The sequence below is a fragment of the Dromiciops gliroides genome, chromosome 4 (assembly GCF_019393635.1).
Source record: "Dromiciops gliroides isolate mDroGli1 chromosome 4, mDroGli1.pri, whole genome shotgun sequence".
Lineage (NCBI taxonomy): Eukaryota > Metazoa > Chordata > Mammalia > Microbiotheria > Microbiotheriidae > Dromiciops > Dromiciops gliroides.
The window spans coordinates 289013471-289035923 of record NC_057864.1 but is presented as its reverse complement, the minus strand read 5'-3'; the positions used below and the strand labels follow the sequence as shown (position 1 = coordinate 289035923).

Sequence of the window (22453 nt, the reverse complement as noted above, 5' to 3'; positions counted from 1 at the left end):
CTTTTTGTCCATAGAATGCAATTATTGTCTAAGGGATGGAGGATCTGTGGTTATCATGAAAGGAGTGCCTACCCTGATGATCCTTTGAAGTAATGTAGTGTGTCTGTTTATCACTAGGAAAAGGGAAGAATCATTTATTGAGTTAAGAGTGGGAAATGCATTTTGGTATGAAACTACTTACAGAAATATTTAGGGAGAGTATGCAGAGAAAAAAAATATCTCTACTTCTAAGCCTTTATAATTGCTAAATAATTTTGCAAAGGAAAATCATCATTTGTGTCACTGAAAATTAGACTGGGCAGTATACTAGAAGATTCATAGTGAGGAGTGTTTTGTATTGACAAATGACTGGCACAACGACTTTAGAGATATTTCCTAAGCCTTTAGATTCCATTACATTATGGGCAACAATGCCCCCCTTTCCAGAAATAAAGCCTTTGATACCAACTCCAAACTAAACTTCTAGGGATATAAAATCTGGGAGTAAATGTTTTTTCTTTGAGTTAGTTTTATTTAGCACATCTGCACAGATGCCAGTCCTTTTCTCTTCCCTCACTCCCACTCTGCCAATCCCACCATCTTGGGGATAAATATCAGGCAGGAGAAAATGGCAATTTTTAAGTTTTTTTCTGTTCTCTGTTTTCTGGCCCATGTTGAACATAAAGTAGAAATATTCAGGGAGAGAGGGAAAGTGTGTGTGTGTGTGTGTGTGTGTGTGTGTGTATGTATGTATGTATGTGATATGGTGATGTGATGTGATGTTGTATACTGCCAGAAGACATAAGTAGTGGAAAGAACCCTGGATTTGAATAGGAAGAGAAGGGAATAAGAATTTATTAATTTATTAAACTTCTAATATATGCCAAGCACTGTGCTAAGCAGTTCACAAATATAATTACATTTGATTTGAAGTCAGTGGTTCTCATTCTGAAACCTGACTCTGACATTCAGTACCTATGTAACCTAGGGTACTTAAACATTTCAAAACTCATTTGCCTCACCTGAAAAGTGATGGCTTTGGGTTGGATGACCTCTACAATCCTTTCCAGCTCTAAATCTCTGATCCTATGATCTAAGTGCAATGTACAGTGTATTGCTTTATATATAGCCATCAATTTTAAAATTATAGCAATTCAGTAGCACATCAAGTACCCACTGCATTGCAGAATCTGAACAAAATGAATGGTGATATAGAAAAGAAAAATGTACATGTGACAAGACAAGCACCAGGATCTTTGCTGGACTCTGTAGCTGAAGGCCACAGAATTGTGGGGTAGACCTTAAGTATCAATTCAGGAAAGGCCCCTGGGTATTGTCACACAAGTGGCTCAAATTTTGTGTGTGTTTTTCCTCACTAAGCAAGCTTTCATACCGGTACAGAATAATGGCAGCCCTATTTGTGTAGGAAAATTGACACTAGAATGCAGTGGTTAACACAACCTCCCTTTGTAACTCACAGAGATAAATGCTGCCCATGATTAACTAAGCACAGTATAGGATAAAATGGAAACCTGCACTAGGACAATAGAGTTAAAGACTGTTAGGGATAAAATTATTCTTCCACCTTGCTTTTCTTCAGGGAATGGGGCACATACAATATAATCCCAAAGTGATTGCTCTTATTTCCCTTAAATATCTTAGTTGTCTTTGAGGTACAAAGATGGATTGATAAACAGGAATTTTTTTTAAAGGGCTAATGTTGTGAAACTTTATGTTTAGCTTCTAACTTGGCTCGGCTTTTAAGGATTCATTTTTAATTCATTTTATATAAATTATATATAAAATTATATTTTATATAAATTATATATAAAACAATGTGAGAAAACTTCTGAATGGAGATGATGATGATGATACAACTGCTGAGAGCTATGGCATAACAAATCTCAAACTCCCATATTACCTTGGTCTCACCTGATGCAAGTATCTCGAAATCATTCAATTATTATACATCTATTAAGCACCTATTATGTATCAGGCACTGTGTTAAGTGCTTGGAATACAAAGAGGCAAAAGACGATCACTGTCCTCAAGGAGTTTACAATCTGATAAGGTTACAATCTTAACTCTGTTTTTCTGTTTCCAGAATGAATGAACTAGATTATAGAATTGTAGAATCTTTTTTTTTCTTTTGTGGTGAGGCAATTGGGGTTAAGTGACTTGCCCAGTCACACAGCTAGTGTCAAGTGTCTGAGTCCGGGTTTGAACTCAGGTCCTCCTGACTCCAGGGCTGGTGTTCTATCCACTTAGAATTGTAGAATTTTAAAGTTAGAAGACATAATAGAGATCGACTAGCCCAAACTCTATTCATTCCATCTCTAAATCTATGAAACTATGGTCCTGGAAATCAAGACCATACATTTAGTGCTACCTTAGAGATTTCTTAAGGGAAGAGGAAACTGAAGTTTAGAGTTTGACAAAATTTACTGAAATCTCACAGTTAATTAAGTTAAGTAAGGCAGTTAGGTGGCACAATGAACAAAGTACCAGGCATGAAGTCGGAACAATTCCTCCTACTGAGTTCAAATCTGTCCTCAGACACTAGGTGTGTGACCCTGGGCAAGTTATTTAACCTGTTTCCTCATCCATAAAGTAAGCTGGAGAAGGAAATGGCAAATCATGACACTATCTTTGCCAAGCAAACTCCAAATGAGGTCATGAAGAGACGCAACTGGAAAAAATAAACAAAGAGCAGGTATCTAGACCTAGATCCTCTCATGTCAAATCCTAAGTTTTTTCCATTGAAGTGTCCTGCACCTACTAGGTGCTGGAATCAGAATTAGAATCTGTGTCTTCTCATTCCAAAGCCAGTGATTTTTCTCCTGTACCATGCAGCCTTTATTCTTTCCATCTTCTCCATACCACAAGTTATGGTGCTCTTCTGATTGATTGTACAGCCACTCAATAAAAACTCATTAGTTGAGTCAAAATCTAGTTTCTAATTATGGTTTTCTACTAGCATCATGTAGTGAATTGGGTGTTGAATTTAAAAGCTGAATTCAATTCCTTCTCTATTGCTAGCTGGATAACCATGTGCATAACCTCTTGGAGACCAGCTTCCTGATCGATACAATGGGAATAATAAGATCTATAGCTTCTACCTCACCGGGTTACTGTGAAGCTCAAATCAAATAACGTATGGAAAATGCTTCACAAATCTTAAAGGACTCTGGAAACATCATTATTATTTTTTATCATCATCATCATCATTTTATACGTTTTAGAGAGTAACGGAGACAGAAATGATTACAGAACATTCCATATGATTGTTGAACTTGAATAATTTTAGCTTCAGTATGGTTGAAAAGTCCAACAGGAATCAGATTCATGTAGTTTGAATGCGACTTTCTAAGGGTATTAACAGTCAGATTCCAATCAGGCTGTGTGAGGGAGAAGTGGTGGAGGGAGAGAAGGAAAGAGGAGAATACCAAATGAGGAGACAAATTTATGGCAAATTTATTGGCTTCCACCTCAAATTTCAACTTATAGTTATATTTTTGGTATTTTGTCCTCCTAGTTTCATGTTCTCTGTTAAGCTAAAATACTGACTCAATCTGAAATCTGACACATTTCTTTTTAATACAAGATACTGGCCTTTATCCACCATCTTATCTAATGTCTCTGAGGCTGCTTCTTCTTTGACAGCCAAACATAGTGCCTCCCGAAACTTAAAGAGGACAGAATAATTTCCATATGTGTAATAGGAGATTGTTCACAAAATCGTCAGAGAATAAACCATCTTTTTCTTTTCCCTTTCCCCAAGCAACCTTTCCTTCCCTTTCCACCCTTTTGCGCTCCCGCTCTCGCTCGCTCTTGCTCTCTCTCTTTAGTGTTTAGAACTAGTTTTTTAGACTGGGCCTCCATATCTCACCCAGACTTTGTAGCAGCCTGAGTGGCCCAGTTCTAATGCTACAAAATAGGGAAGCTTTAACATGCTGTTTTTCTGCCCAGACCTGGTTAGTCTCTTTAGCCAGCCTAGTGGCTCTCTACTCCCAGGCATTCCCCATATCTGTGTCTGACTCAATACTGAATCCTGAATTCAAGGATTCCACCAGCCTCTGCATTCCCCAGCAGCAGGGATTGCAGATATGTGCCATGATGCCAAGCTTCATATCTTTTCTAAGTTATTTGGAAATAATACACTCTAGGCTATATAGAAAACAAAAATAATTTCCTCATTTCCTTCTATTTTTTTCCTTTCCCAATCTGTTTCTCTGATAACTAATTCAAGTTTGCTGAAAAGCATAGCTGTAGTTTAACTAGGATTTTCTAGAGTTTTTTTTGTCATGTAGCCACAGCCCTCACGGATATGAGAACTAATATTCCAACACTGTTATGGTTCTGTGCTCACCAATGTTGGTGTTTTTAATAATGAAATCCCAGCTCATCTACTTTTGTTCATCCTGCACAAAGTTTGCCCATGCTTTCATGTAAAATTGCTCTGGTGGCATGAGGGACATCCACCCTGTTACTGGGGACCCTCCTCTGTCATTTTTGGATCATATTTCATGCATACCAACAGAATACATGGACTGCCAGGGAATCACAGAATCATAGATTTAGACCTGGAAGGCGCTTGGAAAATGACAGATTCCAATCCCCTCATTTACAAATGAGGAACTTAGGCCCAGTGAGCTCAAGTGATTTGTCCCTTCAGTCATGACTTTTTTCTCTCTGTGACTGAACCATCTGATATATTTATAACGTATTAAGAAGTTTGAAGGCTATTTTCAGAGATGCTTTCACTTCATCCCTTCCCCAGAATTTACTGAACCCAGAGGTCAAAGTTATCTTGAAAGGTGTCATTAAACCTGGCAGACCCAGTGACTTTTTCGGCCACTATAATCATGTTCATAGACTGTGAGCTAGAAGGGACTTCATAGGCCATTGATTCCAATTGCTTCAATTTTACTGAAGTACTAGGAGTGATGAAGTGAATTGCCTGAGGTGGGATTGGAATCTGATGCTTTCCAGTGTATTCAGTCTACCCATGGCTCCTCTCTCTTTCCTTCCTTCACCCACATCCAATTTCATTGACTCCTCTCCTCATTTAATGTAAGCATATCTTTGTTCTCTCTTCCAAAGATTCCCTCCAAAGTTTTCTCAGTATGTAAGGTCTATTCTATATTATCTTTCCCTATCTCAGTATGATCAGGGTGTCCTGCTACATGGCCTCAGGTCCATTGAAGTCTTACTTTTTCCCCTTACCTACTCTTCCCTTTGGGCAAGTCATTTAACCCCAACTGCTTTAAACATCCCAGGACCATTTACAGTCATCCTGATGTATATCTTGCCATTAGACCCATATGGCTCTGGAGAAGAGAGTGAGATTGGTGACCTTGCACTGTCCTTCCTCACTTATTTCCAATTTGGTACAAGTCATGATATCATCTTCTTCGAGAATGAAGGACAAATAACAACAACAACAACTCTTCCCTTCACTTTATTCCATTTTTCTGTCTCTATGCTCACGATTCCTTCTCCTCAGTTGTCAGTTCCTTTCATCTTTATTCTTCTCAACTATCACTTTAATCCTTCACTCTTCTCACTTTCCTGCAGACTCAAAACCCTCTCTCAGATCTGGCAGTTTATTTTTTACATACTTTCCCTCTTGTCTTCACCTCATGGTTTCCTTTTGTTCCAAGCCTATGGAATCCCCTTTTCCATTTTTGGCAATTTTTCATCATGGATTTTTATTTAACCTCTTTCTTGACTAAATGACAACCTAAAGAATACCTGCATGCCCATGAAGACACAGCTATTGGGGTCTCTCTCATCCTCTGCTGCCCTTCCTTGAGAATATCTTCTTTATTCCTAGTGTCATTCCCTAAACACTTCTCTATGTTTCTCACCTTCTCATTATCATCTATTATAGTGTTTGGATGCTATTGTCTGCAATTCATTCAGACACTTCAACATCTGGGTCATGGTCATCTTCTTCATCCCATATCCTCCTGCTATTAGCTTCAATGCTTTTCTTATCTTTATGGAAAACTCAAATAATTAGTTAATTGAAAGACTCTGAACTTTGCTCCACTCTGATAACTTTTATGTTTATCCATATATCATCTATTCTCCAATAAAACACAAGTTATTCATTAAGAAAAATACATCCTTGACATTGTCACAGATACCAAGATTGGTCTATACTTGTAGAGTGCTGTGTAGGATGTGTCTTCATGAGCACACCTAGCACAGTGCTCTGCATATAGTAAGAAACTTTACAAATGGTAGAGTTAGGGATTAGCCCTGTGATTTCACTGGCATATGGAAATACTAGATGAGGAAACTTCTACCAATGCAATGTTCTTTGAAATTTAGAGTCTTAGAGAGTTTGCATTGTGAATGTGAGTGACTTGCCCAGAAGTTCAGGGGCAGGCCTTGTATGCAGATATTGTCTTCAAGACTAATTCATTCCCCACTATTCCATGCCACTTCTTACTTATAGCTGAATGGAATTGAAATTGTTCCTCCAATGAGATGACTAGATTATAAAGCTATATACAATTGCTTTAGTCTTCTTCATAACCCATACTCAGAGCATGTTTCACCAACTCATTACTAGCCTTCTCAAACCACAGCCTACATCCCATACCTACAACACCTTCTACATCCCTAATGCTAGCCTCTCATTAAGACCATCAATATCTTAATCTCATCCATTTAGATTGTACCACTGAGCCCTTCTTTAGCATGCTGATTCCAAGGGTAGCTATAGAAACACCAACTTTTCTATAACGTTTCTCTTTTACTGCACCTTTGTTCACTTTTCCATAAGCTATCCCAACCCCACTCCATTCATAACCTGTTGCTAAGAGGGCCCTTGGATTGCCCTATTAAAGGCTTCCAACTCTCTGATTTCTGTTTTCCTGGTTTTCTTCTTTTCCCTTTTTACATACTATGGATGTCCATGTGTTTTGTATTTCCTTTTGTCTTTGAAATTTGGTACAAAAGGCACAGCACGATTGAAGATATATATATATATATATATGCATACACACATATATACATATGCATGAATATGTGCATACATATATGTGTGTGTGTATATATGTATGTATATATATATATATGTATATAAAACTTTAGGCAAAATAGTATTATCAAAGGCATTTATTTTCCCAGCAATAGTATTAGAAATGAAAGATATGTTTCTAGGCATCTGAAATTCAAAATACAAATGTTTAAAATCAGGTGTTACAAAGATTTAAGGTGATATGTGATAGGACTAGGTTTGGCTCAGCTGCTTCAAAGGATCAACAAACCAAATTATCATGGACTCCTGAGTTATAGCTAAAGCCAGTGAAATTAGGGTGGGGGTGTAGTGATATATCTCTACCAGGTTCCACCCCCAACACTTGAGTTCTTTTAGTATTTTCCTCTCCTTTGAACACATTTGAAAATATATCACTTGCACCCAGAATAAATAATCTTTTTCCCCCCACTGATTTTAAATTTATAGAATATATTTGCCAGCATGCTTTCTAGATTTAGGCATTTTTTTCAAAGTCTTCCTTGTGGTCACCCCTTTCTTATCAAATCAGATCAATTTAATTCACTTCTGATGTGTAAATTGTGGTAGATAATTGAGAGTAATTGATCCAAATTTTCAGCCACTCAGGTTCCTAGAAAAGGTTAATTACTTTTTTGTGGACAGACCATTTGATGCTCTGATAGCAGTATGTTTCTTATCTTCAGGTCACAAAATATACTAGCCCAAGGCTGGGGAAGGCAAAAATGAACTCTCAAGTACAAGAATAATTTTATTAATGTGGAGACTCATTAATATTCTTCCCACTCAGAGGAGAAAGTTTCCATTCCTGGCTTTGTTATACACTCACCCTATCACCTTGAAGTAGTCACTTTACTTCTAGGATTACAACTGCTTATGCAAAGGATTTGAGAAGATAAATGAATTCATGTTTTTAGGGTGGTTTGAGAATCTTCTAATGAAAGGCACTATATAAATGCTAATTTTTATAATTCATTCCCTCATCTATACATTCTATTTTAGCTGTCTCCTAAAGCGGTCACCTGAAACACTAATTAACTATTAAATGCTTTAAAAAAAAGAAAATAGAGAACTGAAATTTCAGTCTGAGTGCTGAATATTCTTCTTTTTTCAGGACATGTGCCTCATGAATCCAAAGGTATTTCAATGTGTTTATTTTTTGAGGAGGCAGAGCTGAATGAATGATACATTGAATGTGGTGTTACTATGCAGTGTTAAGGTTATGGAATGTCTATGGAGATTTGTAAACTTCACAATCTGCACACATTGCAATAGTTGAAAGTACAGTCCATTGATCAGATATGCACAATATGTACTGCATTAAATCTAGCAAAGCTTTTAGGTTTTTAACATGTGGTAAACTTTTTTTCAACCAAAATAATTAGATGTGATTACCTTCGAGCCATTTTGGTACTCCTTGAATGGAATACATTTTAGGGAGCTTTTTCAACATGCAAAAAAATTCTCAGAGATTATTTAAATTATTTTTGATCTTTCTACAGCTGATGAAATTTGTTGAGCAGTTAAATACTAAGGATAACCAATGTATCATTTTTGATTTTGTGATCACTGTTGCCCACTTAATAGAACAGAATGGAAGGAGAATGATCAAGAAAGTATATCTGCTGTTTCTAAGTTTGGCTCTTGCCTTTCTCCACCATGCCCCTGAGGTGGTACAGTCTCCCCCGGCCCAAACACATATTTTGGCTTCCTTTTATATGCTGTTTTCCTCCATTAGAATATAATTTACTGGGAAGCTAGGTGGTACAGTGGATAAAGCATCAGCCCTAGATTCAGAAGGACCTGAGTTCAAATCTGGCCTCAGACACTTGACACTTACTAGCTGTGTGACTCTGAGCAAGTCACTTAACCCTCATTGCCCCACCAAAAAAAATGTAAGCTGCTAGGTATCAGGGACTGTCTTTTTGCTTGTATTGTATTCCCAGCACTTAGGACAGTGCTTGGCACATAGTAAACAGGGAAAGGGAATTAGCATTTATATAGCATCTACTATGTGCCACACACTGTTCAAAGTGATTTACAAATATTTCATTTCATCCTCACAATAACCCTGCCAGGGCAGTACTGTTATGTTCTTTATTTATATATATATATATATATATGAGGAATCTGAGGCAAACAGAACTTAAGGAAGGGGGCACACAGTATGTAAGGCTGAATTTGAACTCAGGTTTTCCTGACTCTAGGTCCAGCACTCTATACATAGTGCTACATAGCTGCATTATTAAGGAGTTAATAAATGCTTATTAACTTCATTTGCTTGGTCACTTGTCATATAGGATCAAGAAATCAGTGATCTCATCTCTTTGGATGTTTTCTCCAAAGGTGCAGGTTACAACCAATCTAATTTTGTCTATCTTGTCTAACTATTTCCCATGCCCTCCCTTAAGTGTGCCACAGGGTTCCCCTCAATGTGTTATAGGCTTTCCTTGCTTTCTCCTGAAATTGCAAAAATACCAATGAAACACTGAGGCTGTCCATCTGTTTTCCCTGCTTTGGTGATATGATTGGTCCAGTTTTAATTATGTAGGTTAAAATTTTGATAACAGTCACTCAGGTCTATTAATGGTCTTGTGACATTGGAACAACCAGGAAAAAAATCCTTTAGTGAGGCCAGTACCACAGAGAGATTATTCTAGTGGACCTCTTACCATCCTGTGGGTGTGATTGACCCTCAATTCCAATGCTTCTGTTCTAACTAGCCCTGGAGGAACCCCAACCAGGCAGCTTATAACCTGGTTATTTCTGGAATGCTGTTCTGGAAACAAATGAACAAAGGCTGAAGGTGTGTACCAAGACATGTCTGGTAAGTACATTACCAGATAGAAGGCAGCTAAACCCTAGATTTGTCCCAGAATCATGCCAAGTTCTTGTTAGAGACACTCTTCAATTAGACATTAGGTCCACCAGATTAAGCCAGAACAAAGTATGGCTCCTGAACAAATGCCTGTAATCTATGATTTTCAAGGCACCATGAAAAGTCAGTGCTGATTTTGCTCCTTTCTCTACTGCAAACAGATCTCTGCTGGATAGATTGGGTAAAACAAAAACAAAACTTGAATGAATGTTTCAGGATGCTTATAAAAAGGCTTGAAAGTAAAAAAAAATGATTACAAATAAACGTTAGGATGTTATGTGGCTATAGTAATATATTAAATATCTCCCATATCTTAATAAATGATCAATTCTGATTCAACAGCTGATTTAGATAGTTATTTGATGTGCTTGTCTTCATTTTATGGTTGAGAAGACAGAAAATTTCACTGACTATCCTCTGAAACATCTTGTTTTATAAAACAAGAGTAGAAATGGGCTTAGTTCACATGGTCTTTCATAATTCTCTTCTTGCTAAACTTACTCCATAACAGGCATCCCATAATTCAATATAAAATACTTTAAAAGATATCCTTTATGGAAACTTAGAGAACTGTATTACCTCTGGGAAAACAGAAAACACTTTTTATTGTCTTAAATGATAACAAAATCATTCTTATTTAGCTACTTATAATTGTATAGGAAAGTTAGATTTTGATTTTAGTTTAAGGGCATAATCCAACAATAATTTACCTATCTAGGGGGTCTTTGTTACTTCAGAGATCAGGAAAACATCTAATTTGGTTGGGGTTTCTACTAAGGCTCTGGGGCTCAAAACACGATGCTGACTGAATAACCAGAGAGCTTTGTGTTGGCTTCCATTAAGATAGACCTATTATTATGAAACATAATTAAACAATTTAAAATCTAATAAAGTCCATTTTCATTATGATTCACTAATAAAGCAATTCCAAAACTTTAGGTTAAATCATGTCTACCAAACAATTTATATAATATTCCAATTCTCTTTTTTCCCCTTTAACACATGTGCGTACATGCATGCACACACACACACACGCACACACACACACACACACGCACACACGCACACACACACACACACAACTAATGTAACACTTAGGAGTCACATCTGCTTTTAAAAAATGTAGCTTTTCCCAAATGCTGGCATGTTAAAGGCCGGCCTTTATGAATGAGGGTCAAATATCAAGGAACAATTTCCATATCACTGACCTCTAGGGAGCTCATGGATATCGTTGATCCAGTTTCGCTTCTTGCTAGTCCTGCATTGTCATCCAGCTCAGAAGCCATGAAGTTCTTTACAGCTGTGCGAGGTTCAAATGGCAAATTCTGCATATGCTCCTGGGGTGCAAGATGCTGATCTAAATTCATACTGAACTGGTCCATGACAGGAGGATTCATGTTAAATTCAGGATTGACTTTGTAGTGCAACAGCCTTTCATGAGGCAAGGTTTCCATGCCTATATTCAGTTTACTCTCCTCTTTCAATGCTGATTGGGTATTAACAGAGCTTCTGGGCATCACTATATAGTCACTTTCCATCATTCTTTCTTGTGGATGTACTATGTCCATGTCTGCCCCTCGCAAATTATCATCAGTACATAAGTATACAGTTCGCCGTAACTCACTGTTATCTTTTTTCAGACACTGATTAGCCAACTCATTCATGCTCATTGGCATATGCAGACCTGTGGGCTGCTGGATGATGACTTTGGAAATGATGTTCCCAGGCAAGGTTGAATAGCTTAGGCCCTCGGGATTCGTTGCCTTTTCTTCTTCATCATCATTCAGAGAAATCCGAGATAGTGTTCCTGTTATTGTAGCTGCCCGGCAAGGCCCAATATCCTTATGAAGAACTGTAATTAGAATACAGCATTTTTGCAAATGAAAGTCACCATATCCTGATTTGCTTTTCATTAGTGCCCTCCTTTGTTTTTCTCTTTGGCTATTTGATTTGATTTCCTTTCCTTAATAACCTGTACTGAAGCCCTATTTCACTACTTTAATACAGCATACAAGAAGCTTGGAGTCCTTATGACTTATGCCAGAGGAACATAAACTCAGTCTGTTTTTATCACAAAGGTCAGGCTTTCAATATAAATTGTCTCTCCTGAGAAAGAATCCATTTAAGTATAGGAAGGTTTATCAACCAAGATCTTGGTCATCAAGTGATGATTATTTTCTTTTAGACTACTTAACTCATTATATTATGTGCTAAACGTGTAGTGGGTTAAAGATCTCTATTGGTGTAGAGAATGTCTATAAATTGTTTATAATTTACCTTTATAGTTTCCTACAAAAATGAGACTTTTAATATAATTTAAATTATTCTTTATACCAATATATTATGCCAACTCTGGTAATTTGTAATTTTAAGTAGAGGCTTGCTTTCTAAAATTTTGATTAACAGCCTTAAAAATTGCAGCATATGATAACACGTGAGCAACTCAGCATAACCTTTTAGGAAATAAAAACAACAGGTATAAGTTAAATTCCTCATCAACCTATAGTCTTTTGTGGAATTATGGACTGATGCATGCTTTTAAAAATATTCATTGTTTTTCTCTACAAATGCTCTAGAACTAGTAATCATTATTAAATTATCCTTTGAAGAGAGATAATTAGGAATGATCATATTTATATCAGTAATTCTTATCTCCCTTCACCTGAAAAATCTACTAAAATTGTGTCACTGAAAGTTAATGAGCAGTTATCCATTGAAGTCCATCTAGCTAAGTGGGTACAGGGAACAGAAGTATTTATCATATTTAGTTTTAAATATAAGAAATATATATATATATATTTTGGGGGGGGCGGGGCAATGGGAGTTAAGTGACTTGCCCAAGGCCACACAGCTAGTAAGTGTCTGAGGCCGGATCCGAACCCAGGTACTCTGAATCCAGGGCCGGTGCTTTATCCACTGTGCTACCTAGCTGCCCCCAGAAATATATTTTTATATAACCAATCCTGGTGCTCTAATTCCCTAGAGGGTATATGAAAATCACCAAGTGAATTTAAATAGATGAGCAATTTAAGCCTCTGTGACTTACCTTTCTTTCATAAACCTTGGGTTAAAAAACAAGTAACTCAGGAAACAAATAGAGGTCTTACCAGGATTTTAAAATGGAGGACAAATGGGTAGCCAAAAAAAAATAAGCATGTTCCAATTGAAATTACTGTCAGCTCCCAGGGTACATTGATTTTACTTCAATTGAAAGCCCTTTTATTTAAAAGAAGGAAGTGATCTAATTCATGCTTGGTTCAGCTCAATGGTTTATTTTGAAATTCTCTCTAAGCACATTTATGACAGTGGCGATCTAACCTCTCCATCCCAAATAACCATCATCTTCTTTCACCTGTGTTCAACACAATCCCACAGATTAGGTTTTTCAGTCTTTCCAAAAGGGGGAGAATCTGGTAACATTCATTTTAGTTTATATACTATTGAATTTCTGGTTAATATTGCCTCTTCAAAGAGGCTTTCATAGGTATTACATTTATTTTCCAATTATCAAATAAAAGAATGACTTTCAATGTACTGAAACATGGGTAAAGTTAAATTTTTGAGTACTTGGCCCTCTTAAAAATTGGTACCTATTACAAAGAAAAACCTTAAATATAAGTTTAAGCTTGCATCATGATACTTGGATTGGAAAGAAAACATGCAGTTATTTCATTAGGTTTCTTAATTTTGATACTGAAATCTTATCACATGCACATCAGACATTTTAAAATTAGCTACCATTTAATTTGGGTTTCCATTTTAATCCTCTGCAGGAGGTAAAATAAAGTTGGATTTAAAAAAAATCTATTTCTGTGTCTTTTAAAAGAAAGTACTAATAATGAATGGTAGTTAATGAGCAATCATATTTGGGTAATGATTATAGCACATAGATCTCATGAAAGTAAATAATTTTTTAAAATTTTAAAATTTTTTAAACCTTTAAGATCTTCCAGAACACTTTTTAATTTTTTAAATTTTTATTTACATACAAAAAAATAAAGCAACAACAGAGAAGTAGAATCTGTAGAACAGGGATAGCCATCAATAATAATGAATTTATAGTTGTCACTAACTATGTAAGGTGACAGAATGGAAAAAGCAATGTATTTGGAATCAGATTCAATTAATGAATAGAAATTTATTAAGCTATTACTATGTACCAGTCACTGTGCTGAGTACTGGTAATACAGAGAAAAAAGCCCAAACACTCCTTGGCCTGGAGAACTTATATTCTAATAGGAAAGACGATATATGTGTATACACACATGTATACATATATACATACACACATATACACACATATATGTATATGTGTGTGTGTATATATATATATATTATATATATATATATATATATATATATATTTTTTTTTTTTTGCAGGCCAACGAGGGTTAAGTGACTTGCTCAGGGTCATATATATATATATATATATATATATATATATATATATTTTTTTTTTTTTTGCAGGCCAACGAGGGTTAAGTGACTTGCTCAGGGTCACACAGCTAGTAAGTATTACTCCTGAATCCAGGGCTTTGTCTACTGTGCCACCTAGCTGTCCCTGACACCATGTATATTAATAGGCACATAGAAGATGTATAAATAATGTATAGAAGATAGCCTTGGAGGGTGTGCACAAAGATCTTGAGACCTGTGCTCAAAACCTCTATGTTACTACTTGCATAACTTTGGGAAAGTCTCTTAATCTCTCTAAGCCTCTGTTTCATTATCTGTAAAGCCAATCTTCTGCTGTCATTTGCACTTTTAAAATCAAGTCATTCTGTACATAAAAAAAATCCAGGTGAAGGCAACAATAAAGCTAATTTTCCCATATGAGAGAGGCACATCAACTATTTAGATTTTCTTTAAAGGGTATTTATATTGTGTATTTGTATATAAACATGTATATACACATATACGCACATGTGTGTATATATACATGTATACACACAATCACATGTGTTTATATAATACACATGTGTTTATATATACATGCATATATAGTCAGTCAAGAAGCATTTATCAAATATTTATTATTGTCAGGCATTGTTTTAAGTGGTGGGAATGCAAAGAAAGAAAAAATAATGTCAGTTTTTAGGCAGTTTATATTTTAAAGGGAGAGACAACAGATAAATAATTAGGATTTTCTGAGCTGGGTCTGACTCAGGATAGGACCTTGGTGGTTTATGTTTGATATTAGAATAAAATGGAGCAGTCATAAGTCATTCAACAGTTAATGAAATAATTTATTTAGCTATATCAGGAGAAGCAAATAAGGATTTGCATTAAGAAACACTTTGAACTGATTCTGCTGAGTAAGAATCCCTTGCGTGAGTTGCCCCTTGCAGTCCACTAGCCAAGCATTAGGGAAGCTTTGGAGCTTCTCATGACTGTTTTGTACTCAAGAGACTATGAAGTGATGCCAACAGTCTAAGCCTTAAGTCCCTTGAACCAATTAAGTTTTGAGGATGGTTAGAATACCTTTTAAGGAAAAACTAGCTTAACTTGCATAGGGGAAATGTTAGAAAATTGTTCTCACTGTACAGGTATATACAAGATCTATAGATACTATGTATAGTAGATAGAAAGTATCACAAAGGGGAAAGACACTAGTAAACAGAGGAACTTGGATAGGATTCCTGAAGGTGGTACTTGAGCTGAGGCTTTAAGGAAGCTAGGGGGAAAAGGAGGTAGAGCTGGGATATGAGGAACATTCCAGCCAAGGGGGACAGCCAGTGCAAAGGCAAGGGGATGGGAGATAGAGTGTCCTATTCAAGGAACAATCTTGCTAGATTATAGGGTATATGGAGGGGAATAGAGTATCAGAAGACTGGGAAGGTACAAATGAGGCAGGTTATGAAGAGCTTTATGTGTCAAACAAAGGACTTGATATTTGATCTTTTCCGTTTTGGACATATTGAGTTTAAGATATCAATGGGATGGGGCAGCTAGGTGGCGCAGTGGATAGAGCACCAGCTGGAGCCAGGTGGACCTGAGTTTACTTGACCCCAATTGCCTCCCCCCACTCCCCCCAAAAAGATATCAATGGGATGTCTAGTTTAAGATGCAGGCGACACTGCAAGTCTGAGCATCTTTTCCATCATTTACAGGTCTTCCAACATATTGGTCCTACAGGAAGGAGGAGAGAATTGGAATATTCTTTGATCTACTCTGCTTCTTCCAATCACTCTCTTTGCCACCATGACTCAGCAATGTTGCTGGGACAAAGTTCATAATAACAAAAATTATCTTGTTTTTCTAAGAATGGAGGTTCCTGTTAACCAGACCCTGGTCATTCTTCCTCCTTTCTCCAGGAGAAAGACTGTTAGGTCAAAGACTGGTGGGGCAGCTAGGTAGTGCAGTGGATAGAGCACTGGCCCTGGAGTCAGGAGGGACCTGAGTTCAAATCTGACCTCAGACATTTGACACTTACTTAGCTGTGTGACCCTGGGCAAGTCACTTAACCCCAATTGCCTCACCAAAAAAAAAGACTGGCTCAGGATCTTTCTTGAATCTCATCATAACCCTCAAGTGTTTCATTTTCTTAATAAAAACTCTGACCATAGCATGCTAGTATTCTATTCTAACACTCTTCATCAGACTTCTTATACTTATTCTACACTTTCATAATGATCTTCAATCCTCAGTGCATTTTTAGACCATAATCACATTATGACCTAACTTTCTTCCCTCCCAATCTCAACACTTCAACTCTACACAGCCAGCAATTCTCAAACTCCTTGCCCTACTGCTACTCAAACCTTGCCATTCCTTAGCCATAGATTTTTCCAACCTACTTTCTCTGTTCCTACTCTCATGCTGCTGAACAGAGCTGAAGGAAGTCAGAAAACCATGTTGACTGTATACACTATAAATTCATGTTATCTCATTTCAACTTGACCCTGACTGCAGCAAGGTAGTCCTTTTATTCTTCCCTAATTGATTCCTTATTCCTCAAAAGCTTCCAAACCTTTTCTTCTTTCACTAGACAGTACCATCTCATCAAACTATCATCCTATATCTTTCCTCTCTTTCTCAGCCAAATTCCTATGGAAAAAATTGTCTATACTCATTTGCTCTACTTCCTGTCTTCTCTTGAATTGTAGCATATGACCTTACCATTAAGTTAAACTTTCCACTCAAAAGTTACCAAACATCCCTTATTTACCAAATCTGACAGTATTTTCTCAGTCCATATCCTTCTTGACCTCTCTGCTACATTTGACACTGCTGATAACACTCTTCTCCTATATACTTTATTTTTTTCTGAGGTTTTTTTTGCAGGGAAATGAGTGTTAAGTGACTTGCCCAAGGTCACACAGCTAGTAAGTGTCAAGTGTCTGAGATCAGATTTGAACTCAGGTCCTCCTAAATCCAGGGCCGGTGCTTTATCCGCTGTGCCACCTAGCTGTCTTTTTTTCTGAGTTTTTTTTATTGAATAGAATTTTATTTTCCAAAATATATGTAAAAACAAATTTTAACATCAATTTTTTAAAAAAAATTGTGTTCCAACTTCTTCCTCCTCCATTCCCATCCCCCACCCACTAGAACTCAAGCATTTCAAAATAAGTTATACATGAGTAGTCATGGAAAACATTGCCACATTAGCTAGGTTGTGAGAGAAAACAGTCAAAACACTCCCCAAACTTCAGACTGAGGAATTGTCAAAGAGAAAAAAAAATGTGTTTCCAGGGGCAGCTAGGTGAGTTTTTGTGCCACTACTGGTTCTCCTGTTTCTCCTCCTACCTCTTTGATAGCTCATTTTCAGTCCCCTTTGTTGACTCTTCATCTGTATAACATCTTTTAAGACCCCGAGGCTCTCTCCTACTCCCCATCTCTACATTCTCTCTTTCAGTGACCTCATTAGCTCCCATGTATTTAATTTTCATCTCTATGCAGAAGACTCACAGATCTATGCTTTTAGACCATTCAATCTCTCCCCTAAATTTCATTTCTGCTTTCATCACCTCTTGCCCAGATTATTTCAATAGCTTCCCAATTTGTATCACTGTTCTAAATTTTCTCTCATTCTACTCCATCCTCCATACGGCTGCCAAAATGATTTTCCATAAGCACAGATCTGATCATGTCACTCTCCTGTTCTATAAACTCCAGTGACTCTTTATTGACTCTGGAATAAAATGCAAACTGTCTAGTTTTTAAGCCTTCATAATTTAGCTCCAATCTAACCTAGCATCACTGTACATTATTTCCTATCCCATAATCTGTAATCCAGCCAAGCTAGCTTTCTCATTGTCCCTCACACATAACATTCTTATATCTTATTTCCATGCTCAGGTATTGGCTATTCCCCATGCCCAGGATGTAACACTTGTCTCACAGGAGGTCTCTTTTTTCTTCAAGACACCACCTTTCTTGATCACCACCCCTAACTGCTAGTGTAAACTTCCACAAAGATCTTGCATTTATTTGTATTTTTTATCTTTAAATTCAGTCTTTATACTTACATATATATAGTCTCTCTGTTAGAATGTCAAGTCCTTTACAGTGGATATTCATTCTTTTCAATTGTATTCTCAGAAACTAGCACAATACCTCTCACAAAGTAGGTACTTAATAAATATTGACTAATTATTGATCGAGGCTTAGCCCCTCTCAAATCTTAGAATACAGTTTAGTGAATTTCTTTGGACAAAATATTAATCATCTGTTAGTTGAGGAAAAGAATGCCTCACCGCCTTAAATGAGTTCAGGTCTTAAAATCCAGTCATATCACATTTCAGGGTACTAAAGTTATAGAGAAGATGAAAAATGCTGTAAGATTTGAGCACAAATTTAGCTCAGTCTTTGACAAGCCAAATGTTGTTGTCAGTACCTGTATGCCCATAAGTACTACACTTTGAGCATAAAGGAGAATAGCTAGAGAAGGGCAACCAGCAAAGATAGCACAGTCTAGAAATGGTGTCATAAATAGTGTAAAAGCAAAAACAAAGGAAAGATTTAGCAAGGCATGCATTTGGTGGCATGTCATATACAACAGGGAATAGACAGTATGGCTCTAAGAACACTATTATGACTAAAGTTACAGGGAGAAAGTTACAGTGAGGTGGAATTTCTTAACTATTATTGCTACCTGATTATGGAATAAAATAATGGATCCTTTGTAGCTTGAAATATTCAGAGACAGCTCTCAGGGATCTTATAAAGTGAATCTTTTAATGACACTGGAAAGGAGACTGGACTGACTTTTAAGTTTCCTACCAAAGCTAAGATGTTCTAATTCTACATGAACATTTTAAAGACTTTTTAAAAATATATTTATATATATGAAGTAAACATGAATAGAAATGATGTTTGGATTAGATGAAACTTCCGGAATTTTTAATACCAGAAATAACAAAAGATCCTCACCTGAACGGCAAGCAATGTCCACATCCTTTTCAAAATCTGTCTGTAACAACAAATAATAAGGCATAACAATGATCACTTAGTGGGAATTTCATTTTCACTGCCCAGATAATCTGAAGTTTTCAGATATACGATTAGGCTAGGGTGGGGGGTTATTCTTTTGTGCAAAAAAAGAGAATATTTTCCAAAGAATTAGATTATTTTCAGGAATACTGTCTAGACACAAAATATTAAATAAAAATGACTGAAGATGGCATGACATTTTAAATAGGATAACATAATACACAGTGGCTTTTTTATTGAGGATGTTGACCATCATATTAAATAGGATTATGATTTTAAGGAGAGAATGTTAGGGCCATTTCATAAACGGTAAAAATGAGAAGTGATTGCAAATCACATTCCTATAAATGTCTTAAAATAGACTTTTGTATATCATTTTAAATGGCAACATTAAATGTATTGTTTATGGTTACATTTCTTATAATGCAGCTAAGGTTGCCTCTCTTTGTAATCAAAGTAATCCCTTAAAGTTATCCTTTTTTATTTCCTAACAATATGAAAGGTTGTCAACCATAATTACTAAACTTTATATTTTAAAAAGATCAAGATCATATATTACAGTTCTATAAGGACTGATCTAGTAAAAAAAACCCTCAGTATATTTTAGTTTATTTTTTTTATATTTTCCCTGTACTTAAAAAAGCTAACACTATATAAAACCCAATTATTATTTGAATGAATTAATTTGAGAAAAAAAGAGCTCAAGTGATTAAACTAGCCCTGTGCTATTTAATGTCATCTTTGAATTTTCTAAAGTTAAAAACTTGTTTGTGTGTACAGGCACACAATTTTATAAGTATTCACTCTTCCCGTATTTTTGTTAATACTGTCTAATTTGGCCTCTTTGGGTGTTGAAGTAAAACAAAGAGGTTCCAGAAATCTATGAAATACTGTTAGCCTTTTAAAGACCTAGGATATCAATTTCATCTGTTTTCTAAATTGAATGTTAAGGTAAATCCAAGTGGTTATAATTAAAGTATGTCTTCATTCAATAACTGTTGTCATGCCATCTACAATTCCCTAGGTACTCTTTCTTTGGAAGAATGTCAACCCATTAAGCTTTGAAGACAGCAAAAAAGTGTACCACTCATCACATTCTCTGTTGTATATAAACACCAGAGTTTCCCGTAGGAGTAAAAGTTTAATCCAGTTGTCCCTTCCGAAAAGCAATCACCCCTTTCAGGCAGGGTAATAAAAGAGCAACATCTATGCCAGACAGGAATTTATCAAAAGATGAATATTATAATATTCTTCAGGTAAAGATTAATGAGCCAAAGATTAACTCACTAAGTCTTTCTTATTTTTTTCTATTGTGGACATTTATTTTTTCTCTTCAAAAAGTTATTGCTTAGTGACAGTTTTAAGGACAGAGTAAAAACTCACCATGATTTGGGCATGTCCATTAGGAAAAGAACTTGAGGAGTCTGCATTGATTGGATCTTGACAGTTTCTTAGCCGACATCTAAATGCGTCTTGAACCTGTGAAGAGGATAACAAAATATTGATTTTTCTTTGCCTTCGTATAGTGACTTAAACATGAAGTGAACAAAAGCTTCAATCTTATGATCTAGTGCTCACTTTGTCATGACACCTTAATGCAAATAGGTGAATTTTTAGGCTTTCTTCTCCCTTAGAGAGATTTATAGTTCACCAGATAGCTGCAGAGTATTCCATTCTTATCTCCATAGACTATCAGCAGTGTTGAATCTGGTTCAGCAGTAATATAATTCTTTTGTTTGACCATCAGTATGCCAAAGGGCAGATTGATTCCTACTGTTAAAAACAATATGTATGTCCTGCATCGGAAATTTACTATCCAGTTTGGTAGAATCTTCACTAGGATTTGAAATGTTGTGAGAAATGAGATAAACCTATGATCTTCTTATAGGAGAATGATTTAGAGGTTTTTTTCCCCCCCACTGTCCATGTAAAGGATCCTCAGAAAGAAAATATCCTTTCTGCCTTTAGGGCTTAGTAACTTGCTATATGTGAAGAAAGTGGTGCTAACTCCTACTTCTCACATTGTCAAAGTTTATTCCTATCTTCGAGATGAAGCCAAGAAGTATGAAAGGATGGAAGCATACGATTTAATTATATGCTCCTTCTTTGGTTATGAAGTCCTTTCAGGTATGGATAATTCAATGGGCTCACAGTATCCTTTCTAGCAGATATTTAGGAGCAATTGTAATAGAGGAGAAAGAGTACTGGATTTAGAATAACAAGCTCATAGATCTATAGCTAGAAGGGGCTTCAGACACCATCAAGTTTAATCTTCTTATTTTATTGATAAGGTAACTGAGGCCCAGAGTGGATGAGTGGCTTGCCCAAGGTCTCACAGGTAATATCAGGGGATAGATTTGAACCCACATCCGTTGTCTCTCTGGCCAGCGTTCTTTCTTCTGGGTTTTGATGCAGATTCAGCTTTCAAACCCTGGTTCCAGAACTTAATAGTTAGGTGTCTAATGGGTTTGGTGGTACAATGGATAGTGTGCCAGGTCTGGAGTCAGGAAGGCTCATCTTCCTGAGTTCAAATCTGGCCTTGGACACTTACCAGCTGTGTGACCCTGGGCAAGTGATTTAAGCCTGTTTTGCCTTAGTTCTTCAGCTGTAAAATGAGCTGGAGAAGGAAATGTGCTAGTATGACAATTATGAGAAAAATGATTTGAAAATCTTTAAAAAGAAACCCCAAAGCATACCAGTCCAACTCTTCAGAATAATATTTTTACATGCATTAAATAAAATTCATAGGGATATGAAGGAAATAAATTATGTTGAAATATAGTTATTAGAATATTGAAAAACAAAGCAAAAACCATTTGACAGAGTGCAGATTAAGAACCCGTGCCCTAGAAAAAGGATTTTTCAAGAATGAGTGATAATCTGACACTACTCTCCCTACTCTAGGGTGGATTAGAAGCTGAGTAAGATAACTTTCTTGTAGTACACATTGTTAGATATAATAATAAAAATACATATTCTGTGAAGCTTAGACTGATGTTTTTCCTTGTCAGTTTTAGAGAAATAGGCCCAATTCACGTAATTATTTTTTTCTGTGCATGACTTACTACTAGGAGAAACAAGCCCTTTCCTTGATACATTCAAGTGTTAGGGCCCCTCATGGCCTGCTTGGTAAG

At 36.3% G+C, this 22453-nt stretch overlaps 1 protein-coding gene across 1 annotated transcript in view; it reads right to left on the bottom strand.

Annotated features, from left to right (window-relative positions):
- The window catches only part of ADGRB3 (adhesion G protein-coupled receptor B3), an 890484-nt gene that overhangs the window by 32705 nt on the left and 835326 nt on the right, over positions 1-22453 (bottom strand). Inside the window, 3 exon segments of the mRNA XM_044001123.1 lie at positions 11096-11739; positions 19260-19299; positions 20703-20798. Coding sequence (XP_043857058.1) covers positions 11096-11739; positions 19260-19299; positions 20703-20798 — 780 coding nt within the window.